Source organism: Styela clava, chromosome 7 (assembly GCF_964204865.1).
Source record: "Styela clava chromosome 7, kaStyClav1.hap1.2, whole genome shotgun sequence".
Lineage (NCBI taxonomy): Eukaryota > Metazoa > Chordata > Ascidiacea > Stolidobranchia > Styelidae > Styela > Styela clava.
The window spans coordinates 15603845-15614773 of NC_135256.1; the positions used below are offsets into that span (position 1 = coordinate 15603845).

At 36.1% G+C, this 10929-nt stretch overlaps 1 protein-coding gene across 1 annotated transcript; it reads left to right on the top strand.

Annotated features, from left to right (window-relative positions):
* Positions 1–4290: 4290 nt before the first annotated feature.
* On the top strand, positions 4291–10360 carry LOC120328562 (alpha-(1,6)-fucosyltransferase-like). The gene is made up of 6 exons (XM_039395087.2): positions 4291–4394; positions 5168–5411; positions 5647–5872; positions 6696–6872; positions 9475–9625; positions 9772–10360. Exons 1-6 carry the CDS (start codon positions 4299–4301, stop codon positions 10087–10089), a joined length of 1212 nt encoding a protein of 403 aa, XP_039251021.2. The 5' UTR covers positions 4291–4298; the 3' UTR covers positions 10090–10360.
* The last annotated feature ends 569 nt before the right edge of the window (positions 10361–10929 follow it).

Below are 10929 nucleotides of genomic sequence, written 5' to 3' on the forward strand. Positions count from 1 at the left end.
TTGGATATCCGTATTCAGATAGGTAGCTTGAGTGGAAAAATTTTAATATTTTGTGGAGTCTACATGTTTAATTCTTATATCACGAAATAATGAAATAGAGCTCAGCCAGGATTATCGAAATTGATACAGCAGCACGGAGTAAAAATGTCTTGTAAATTTATTCAAAAATTGCATTTCACGGAATCTGGTAGGTGTTAACTTATGTGGTCATGTTTCTCAACCTATTTGTGGGTTCACAAAAAGGTTCATAACCACGGATGTCTGGAACTGATCAAATGCATTTGATTATATTTCGGATAGTGAATATTATTTCTGACAATAATTTACAATATTTTCTCTCCCAAATTTATCATTTCAATCATTCAACATCCGGTGTCCTTACAAAAATAGACTCCATTTTACTTAACATTGTCAAAAATCAATCTATATCAACTCTTCTGCATCAAATATCTACAGATGTATGTTTTTGTTAAATTTCGCTTCAAATAAATTGTAGCGTATTGTACCAGATCCAATATATATTCAGTAACTGAGAATATTGCCTATTTATTACTATCCATGGGTACAATTAAATGTTCTTGCTGTCAATGCTACGTACGCAAATGAACGACTGCTTTGGCAAAATAGCGATATATATGTTTATTTAATGATCCAATTTAGCAATTTTTGCATTTCGAATATTCTCAATTGATCTATTATTGGATTTTAGAATGTAATTGTCTTGAACGTAATTTATTTTATTGCATCTTTTGAATGAGAATAAAGCGGTTGCTAGATCTTACTAGCGAAACTACTAGGAATTGTACTTTTTGTAAGTTTAATTTCATTACAAATATTTCGAAAAGAAATGTAAACATGGAGCAATTGTGACTTTTGCTGTGTATTGCACTAGTATAGAAGCTGGTTGATTCGGGACATTCAGGCTGGAGAAACTTCGTATCGCATCAACGAATGACTTGAATTCTACCACACCTTCACGTCATATTTAAAATATGAAGTTGGAGGTAAAAGAAACTACAACGCCAAGAATTTCCCTCACTAAACATACATATTGTATTTTTGATAGAGCAAATCCCACATACACAGTGCATCCGTAGCCAGAAAGTGGACCCTAACGAGATGGCCGTCGCGCCTTGTAATGCGCAATCCTCTACACGCAATCCTCTACACATTTACAGCTACATGTTTTGTTTCATTGTCCAATCAGTTGGACATCCTTCTGGTAATAAATCGTTAAATGGGTGAAGAAATGTCCTACAGCACTGCAAACATTTAAACTTTATTAACTTAAATCCAGTGCGTCAATTCCATATGAAATAACTGTACCACACAATCAAACACTTTGTGTCAGGAATCATCACAAAATATGTAAATTATACCAAAATTTCTACATTTCAGGCCATTTTTTATAAACCATCAAAAACCTGGGTGAAATTTTAATTGTTCGATGAAATGAATGCAGTCCAATAAATTTCCAATGTTATTCGATATCAAAAATAAAAAAAAATTACTTTCACTACACTTTTTAAAAAATTGATGGAATTCAACTTTTGCTTGGAATGGGCCATATACGGACACGTTAAACAGACCGAAGCAGTCCTCACCTTTGACGCCGTAACCGATCACCGGTACCCACCGGTTGAAATGCCTTGTTGAAATGCCTTGCTGCCGCTATACTGCAAGGCACAAAATACATTGCATTCATATGAGCGCCAGCCATATTCTGTCTAATCCACAACGGTGTGTGATTTTTCATCGACGTAGTTGGCTGCGGATGATTATGTTTATAACAGTAAAAAATGGACTAAAGAAGTAATTTTCCCATTTACCTAGAATGCCGAAATGTTTCGCTGAACTTGTAACCATAGCAAAGTCCACCATTTACAGGGTCATTGTCAATGGACCTTTCCCCGAGCATCGACTTCCTTTGTATTCGTGATATTGGCCAATCAGCAAGATGCAAAAAGTGACGTGACAATGCTCCCTTTTCTCATCCACTCAGACACTTTTCTCACTCAGACAGATTTTCAGGCGTGGTCGTAAACATTACCTCGTTTTCGCGATTTTGAACTCTATTCGTTAGTTTTCAGTTGTGTTTCGGAAATTTAAATCAGATAATTCAATAATAAATCTGTCTTTTTGGGAGTTTTAATTCAATTGCAGTGATAAAAAATTAGTGTATAAATAGCTGTTATAGACTAGGCTAAAATTCTTTACCGGTACTTTTAAAAACAGATTGTTGTATGCGATGAATCATAAGGATGGTTTGAAACAAATACCCCATTTCACAGGCGTCAACTCGCGAAACCGCTTTTAAAATAAGCCCCGAAAATTTTGCAATGGTAAAGTATAGGAAAAATTTTTCGGGGGTCAAAGGTCGGGGAAAGGTCCATAATCTTAGAATAAGATTCGGTATTTTAAATTCAAAAAAGAATAATAAATTATATTGTACTGTCCACCTCTATAAAAAATTTTGCGTTACCGGTTAATCCGAGCTATGTTTCACAACTATGAACCCCTCCTTGACTTTTCACCCTGCTTGACCCACTTTGAAATAGACGTTTCCTCGAACGTTGACCTCCTTGTTTATTTCGGTAATTTTGACTAATCAGTAAGATGTCCAAAGTTCGAACCTACTATCGACTGTAACTTAAGCAGCCGTTCAGGTATCCTTCTCTCATTACATGACTCTAGAGAAGACTATGAGTCAAGATATACACCCCGGGCAATAGTCATGAAACCGATCTCGTATCGGGTATCACTATCATGTATAAAATGCCTTCCACACCTTGCTTTGAAAATTTGATATTCGGGGAAAGTAGTGAAAAGTTTTATTCATTGTACGTTTTTTTATTCGAATTAGTATTTGAACATGGTTACTATAATTTTATTACGCAGGCAAAATAAAATGCACATTGAAAATTATTACTTGTAACAAATTATTGAAAATTCTGTTTGCTTTTACAAAGTTTTACTAAGCAAGCATAAGCTGGACTGCGTTCACCGACGTCAGGTTACCGAACCAACGATATGAAATCACTATAAAGTAAAGTACTATGGGAAAAATATGTGCGTGCTTTTCTGTATTGTTGGCACTGATATTTTTACAAGTTTTTATATACCAAGCGATTTTCAGGCAAGATAATATTATTTACTTTTTAACCTCTATACATTAATGCTTAAAACTTTGGTCGATCAGGGTGATTAGTGCCTAAAATTTATAGGGCGATTATTGTAGATCGATAGGAGAAAATTAAGTAGACTATGTTATAAGGTTTATAACATTCTATTTCCAGAAAAAATTATGGAGTTGGATACCATGCGTCAATTCATGACACATATGCATTTCATCGGAACGAAATAGTTTCTCAGTCAGCAAATTTGGAGGATACATCAAAAGGACTATTATTTGAATACAATAAAACTTGGACGTATATTTTTTCTTTGTGCAAAAATTCAGAAGCCGACAGAAAATATATACAAGCTCTAGAAGATGGATATGTGTGAGCTAATTATCATTAAATCCAAGTTTTGTATGTCATATTTGATAACATAATTCTAGAATTTTGGTCGTTTTCGTTGAATATTCATGGTCACTGACTTCATTGTAGTTCAAAACAATAAAAGAAACATTCATTGTGCCTAATTTCATCCAATATGCCGCTACCCACTGAGACATTGCTTCTGTTTTTCATGTTTCATGCTTGAATGAACAAAAGCATAGGCAGTCCCCGGTATATATCGAAAACGAGATAATATTTTATAATCGAAATTCAGACTTCTGCTCTCTCGAGTGGAAGAAGTCCTTATGTTGGCGTCAAACTCTAAAAACAACAGTATTGAATTTGCAGCAGAGGTAAGTTGGAAAATCCTTTTATTCAGTTACAAATGTTGTTATTTTCGTTTCCGCATATTATTTTCACTACCTACAGAATTTCATCACTTTCTGGAATCTATTTTCGGACATGAAACATTTATGGATGCAAACCATGACTGTATTTCGGGAGATCGGATTAGTAGAAACCGAACTGAAAATAATCGGTAACAAATTTTGGTATGTACAAAATATACATTCTTCAGGATTACAGTAATTCCCTCTGCAAATGTTTGAAACATTGTAAGTAAATTTCACATTGTGATTAATTTATCAAGGATATTTTAAAAATACTATTGTAATGTAGCTTTAACGTTCGGCAAGACCAATCCAAACATTTCGTTTTGGATTTACAACAAACAATGAATAGCGTTCATTTATTTCCTAATTTAGAACTTTTTTATTTGCAAGGCTTCTTCTTGGTATGATAAAAAACTTAATGGAGGCATCTGAAATAGAAAGGAAGAGAATACTAGATGATCTTTCCTCAAAAGTGATGATGAAAATCCAACAACTTCAGGTAGTTTTAGGAGATTGTGTGTGTGGGTAACCTACACTAAAAGAAAGTATAATCACGTTTATTGTTTCTTAATGTGTAGATTTCTAAAAAGCGATGTAAACAGCGATGTTAAACTTTAGTCAAGTATGGAGGGGTTATATTTAGCAATTGGCCTTGTGCAATCATTTGAATTTCTTAGAGCTTAGAATTTATTAAAGATAACACCAAACTGTGGCAAAAAAATCAAGGTAACAAAATAATCCAAGTATCTGGTTACAGAAATAACAATGACCAATGGGATACTCTTTTACTAGCAAATCTGAATTTATCATAATATACAGTTCGTGATGAACATGTATTGTAGGAATAATTTACACGTGAGAGCTTAATTTTTTTTTTATTTGTTGGACATTTAATGAAATTTTAGTCATAGTTAAATATTTCGGGGCTGCTGACAATATTACTTCAAATATTTTGTTAATAAGAGTCAGAGTCAGAGTTATTTTATTTGTCACTTCGAATAAAGAATAAATTTACCTTTAGTCTCTATGTTCCAAAATGCACTTACGGTACTTGATATGAAAATATCGCTGATGGCTGACTATTCAATAATTGATTCTCATAGTCGAAAGACATAACAAATTTTGTGGTAAATCCTATAACTTCGGATGTATTGTCTGCAAGGAATACGGACGTCTGCTTTAAACAAATAGGAAAAATTGGTACTTGCAGAGAGAGGATATAATCTCATATCTCAATAATATTACTGATAGTAACAATTAACCCTTTTTTAGAATCCCAGGGACTGCATGAACACTCGGCTACTGATTTGTAAAATAAATACCAAAAAAGACTGTGGATTTGGCTGTGAGACTCACTCACTCATCAGCTGCATTATGAGGGCTCTTAGGAGTCAACGAACCCTGATTTATATTAGTAAAGGATGGAAATATGCTAAACATGGTCGAGAATATGCATTTGTTCCGTTGAACAACTGCTCGACACGGTCATCTACTGAATCATATGATACCGCAGAAGGTTAGTCTTTTATTTCTCTTAAAATATGAAATTTACTCAATATTTCCTAGATCCACATTTATTATTGCATTAAAACTTACCTTAGCATGTTCATTTTGATCGGCAATATTTAGCCGAATAACTATACTAAATTATCCACTGACATTTTATACTTATGTTCGAATCAGTCAAAATATTCAATTTCTATTATGCTGCTTAAATAGTTCAACTCATGTACATGTGATTTCTGTCGTAGATACTGAAAATGCAACAATCATCAAAACAGACTCAAACGCATATAAAGAATGGATAGGTTGGTCTATTCCACGTCAGTTAGCACCTACTTTGCAAAAATACCATGCGGAACCATTTCTTTGGTGGATCGGGCAATTGATAAAATATGCAATGAAACTTCAACCATGGATGGAAGAAGAGCTTAACAACACAATAACGCGTATAGAATTCACAGGCCCTGTTGTTGGGTATGCCTTAGTTGAGTCAGATAATCGTAGTGAATATCCTAAATTCCCTTTATTAGGGTGTCTCCAATATGTCGTGTCCCACTTGTACCACGTGTCCAACTAATCCACGAGGGTAAGGACAAGTTGGACACGTGGGACAAGTGGGATAAGTGGGACATGTGGTACAAGTGGGACACGTGGTACAAGTGGGACACGTGGGACAAGTGAGACACGTGGGGCACGTGGGACACGTCGGACAAGTGAACACGTGGGACAAGTAAGACACGTGGGGCAAGTGGGACACGTGAGATACGACATTTTGGACACACCCCATTATTAGACTGATTTGTGTTCAATTAATATTAACAGTCGATGGCAGGGCTAAACGAACGGTTTTATTACATTTGCACTCCTTATTTGAACCCACGACAATTGCACCTGCATACTTTTGCACCTATGGAAAAAATTTTCACGGATATTTGGACCCATACTAACCCTAACCCATGGATTTTAGCACTCGCATATAGACTGAACCCGCGGATATATCGGTGCAAATGTATGGGTCCAAATGTACGTGGGTGCAAATGTAAGGTCACCGAACGAACACATTCCCTAAATTAAAATTAGTTGAGACTGGCGATATCACATCGTCGCTTATACTATATTTAAGTCTGCGGCCAGATAACATGATAGATAAAAATTTGGGAGTGCTTAAATTCATAAGTATTTAGTGTAATGTGGTCATTGGGTAAAATACGTAAAGGAGAAATCATTTGCACACTACACGCTGACTAGGCCTACACATATAATGTATCAAAGTTATGAAGCTCAAAAAATTTCACAGGATACAAATTCGCAGGGGAGATAAGTTGAAAGCTTCTGGAGGATTTCATGAGGTTGATGAATACATGTTCTATGCTGATCAATATTTCAACAATTTGAGGAAAACCAACAAACATATTCAACCAAAAGTATTTCTAGCTACAGAAGATGAATACGTTTTGCCAGAATTGACAATGAGGTAAGTGAAGCGCTCTATGTAATCAGGGGCGTGCCAAACTTTTCTGCTGCCCGGGGCGAGTTTCTAATAATGATGCCCCTTATTCCTAATTTCAAAAGTAATTCGGGGGATAAACAGATTATAGATATACATGATACAGATTGTCGTTATACATGAGAATAAATGAATTAGAGGTCAAGTAAGATAGAAACGTTTGTTTTATTAAATAAATAATCAAACAAAGCAACAAACTCAAATGTATAAGATCGAACTCATTTATTAAAAAAAAGCAAGTCACTTATTTCTGCGTCTAATCGCTACTTTGCCAGCAACAAATGTCTGAACAACAGCCTCTTTCAACTCGCTCGTCAGGAATTTCTTTTCGATGCTAATTAAAGATAAATTTGACAAGCGCTGTACACAAAGTTGGAATGGCATGCCAAGCTCAACCAACTAAGCAAGAAAATCTCTAGCATTTCTTAGAAACTCTTTTTTTTCACGCCGGAAAAGCGATGTAACAGTGGGCGTTTCAGCAGTCGCACAGACTGATTTTCTGGCATGGTTGTAAACATTAGCTCGTTTTCGCATTGTATTTGTTAGATTTTGGTTGTGTTTTGGAAATTTCAGAACAAATCAAATGACTTAATGATTACGTGACAGCACATTTGCACCCACGCACATTAGCATCCATAAACTGCACCCAGGACATTTGCACCTGCATAGTTTTTCACCCATGGACATTTGCACTCGCTCGTAGATTTTACCACCCGCATATAGATTGCACCCGCGAACATTAGCACCCATGTATAGTTGCGCCCACAAACATTTGCCCCCAGTACATTTGCACCCGCGGAAATTTGCATTCATGAACATTTGCACCCATGTACATTTGCACCCACAAACATTTGCACCCACGAACATTTGCACCCACGGACATTTGCCGCCTTGTACATTTGCAACCTAGACATTTGCACCCACAGAAATTTGCACCCGCACCTATATACCTGACATTTCCACGCATATGCATTCGCCTCATGAACGAATAATCGTGTTTCAGACAAACTTTAAAAACCAAGTATAAATATATATATGCGAAATGAAGACGGATTACAAATTTTAAGTAGCAAATTTTAAGTTTGTGTTGGGGGTCGCTACGTTTTTACTGTCAATACTATTACTGTCTATACCTATCCCACTATTATCGATCTTTTTCTTTTCGACGAAAAACGGCAAATGTATGTCGAATTGTACGGTGGTTAGAAGACGATGGCGAAGAAAACTGGTCGTACATAAATTAATCAAGTCAGTGTTATACCAATTGTACAAGACAAGATAGAGGAGCCTCGAGGAAGAAGAATAGATAAGAGAAAAACAGAGAGCGAGAAACGACTTCGAGTTGTCCAAGAAAGCAGGATTTATATGGAACAAGTGGTTTACAGCACTTTCCCTCTCTTTTGTGTTATTGCGCCATAATGGTGTCTATACCGATGCGCGTTGTTTTCCTCGATCAGAGTTAATAATGGGTGGAAATCCAAATTAATCGCGTTCGGGTTTGCAGTGAGTTCGTCTTCATTACAAAATATAACATTAGAATCTCCCTATCTCGGCACAAATGTCAATAGAACCGCTTTTACTTCAAAAACTAGTATCAACGAGTGTAAATGTTTACGGGTGCAAAATTCTAAATGTCCATAGATGCGAATATCCATGGCTGTATATGTTCATGAGTTCAAACAGTGGTGGGATTCAGCCGGTTCGCACCGGTTCTATAAAACCGTCTCACGGAAATTTATTAGATCAGCGAACCGGTCAGCATTACTTGTTACTGTCAATGTTCTGTTTGTAAAAGAACCGGCTGAAAAATATGACTTTTATGAAGAAACCGGCTGACAAAAAATTTGAATTCCACCACTGGGTGCAAAGGTACGTGGGTGCAAATGTACGTGGGTGCAAATAAGCGCGGGTGCAAATGTACGCGGGTGCAAATGACCGTGGGTGCAAATTTCTGTGGGCTGAACTGTCTGTGAATGCAAATGTACGTGGGTGCAAATATCCATGGGTACAAATGTTCATGGGTGCATCGACCGGTGCAATTGTTCATGGGTGCAAATGTCCGTTGGTGCAAAAGTATGCATGTGCAATTGTCCTGAGTGCAAATGTACGTGTGTACAAAGATAATGAAACTCAATGATTATACTGTCTGCTCATATAGTTAATGACAGTAATAAAAAATTAGTCCAAAAATAGCTGTGATAGGCAAGGCTTGATATTTCTACCGGTACTTTTGGGTAACAGTGTAAAATATTTTGAATTAGTGATTGTTTGAAACATATAAATCAGTTTAAGGCGTCAACTCGCGAAACCACCCTTAAAATGAGCAATAAAAATGTTGCAATTGTAAAATAGGATATAACGAATTTTTCCTCCATAGTCACCATGCGGAAGTCAATTTGGGACGAATCGTGTTTGTTGTTCACTTTTGAATTTGCCCAAATGCTTTAGATGTTGTAGAATCACTAACCTGCTCGTATCAGTGACCTGTACATGTGAAATATGCATATATCATATATGTACTTCTCTCACATAGAAAGCATAGAAATACTAATATTGCTATTTGTTTAAGATATCCCGACTATAAGTTCCTCGTCAGCAATCACGTTGCGAAAAAAATAACAAAGCATATTCGTTATGGTGAAGATGGACTGGAAGGAATAATATTTGACATATTATTTCTGTCAAGATGTGATTATATTGTTTGCACCTTATCTTCAAATGTAAGTAAGACAGAATATATATCTATCTCGACCACTATCACAATTAACGAATTAGTTAAAATGCTTGATGTTGAATATTTGAAATATATATAACAGAAAATTCCATAGAGATACTTCCACCAACATTATTTTGTGTATATTTCTAGGTGTGTCGCGCTGCATATGAAGTGATGTCAGCAAATCGTGTTGATGCAGCGACTCAAATTCAGTCATTAGATACCGGTCATCGACTGAAGAACATTCTTTTCGCTCCATGGAGAGCCACTGCTGACCATCACCCTATTAAATCCGAGGAACTTGAGTTGCAAAAAGGTGACACGGTGAAAGTGTCGATGTTTTATCGTGATTCGGTAAACGATGGATATGTATTGGCACGTAATCAGGCTACGGGAAAAGGGAAAATCCCAGCCTATAAGGCTCGGGAAGAACTAACTCTTTTAGATTTCCCTATATTTGAGCAGTAAACGTTATTAATGCAACCAGCTCTCTGTTCTATTGCTAATTAGCAGCTTCTGTCTGAACTGGATAAAATTTTAAGGGTCGTTTTCCATGAAATCACCGAAACCTTTTCACCTAATTTTACAAAAATGTTCACTTTCAATAGACAATATTATCAGAGTATTGATAGTATCAATTTTTCCACAAAGCATAGTAGACGTCTTAAATGAGTACAATAAAACTTTGAGATATATTATCTCATTGTGCGAAAATTTAAAGCTGACAGCAAATATAGACAAGCTCTAGTCTAGAAGAAGGATATCTGCGAGTGATTCAGTATCTAAACTGAAATTGAAAATTTAAGGACTTTGCATGTCGGGTATAGTTACATATTTCTGGAACTCTGGTGTTCAAGGTGAATATATATGGCAACAATTTTGCACTATTTCGGCATATTTTAATGATGGAAAATTGTAGATCTAATCCACATAAAGCACCTGACATATACGCTACAGGGCATAGTAAAAGATGTATGTGGATGATAAATGCAAGAATGATTCAACCGTTAAAACAGCTTACATGACCTAGAATACATCACGCGAAAACAAAGGTATTGTCGCAACAAGAAAACAAAGAATTTCATGATTGTACAAGGACGAGTGCAACATATTAGTTGCAATGTTGGGAATTGTTCAGAAATATTGTAATAGCGCAGCGATAAGAAAAGTGAGGTTGCATTTACACCGAGATAACTATAGTTTCGGTTTTGCTTTGTTTCGAGTAGTAAGTAGGGATGGCGGAATCGAGTCCGGATTCGATTACAGAATCGATTCTTCGCGGAATCGACTAGAATCGATTCCGATGCA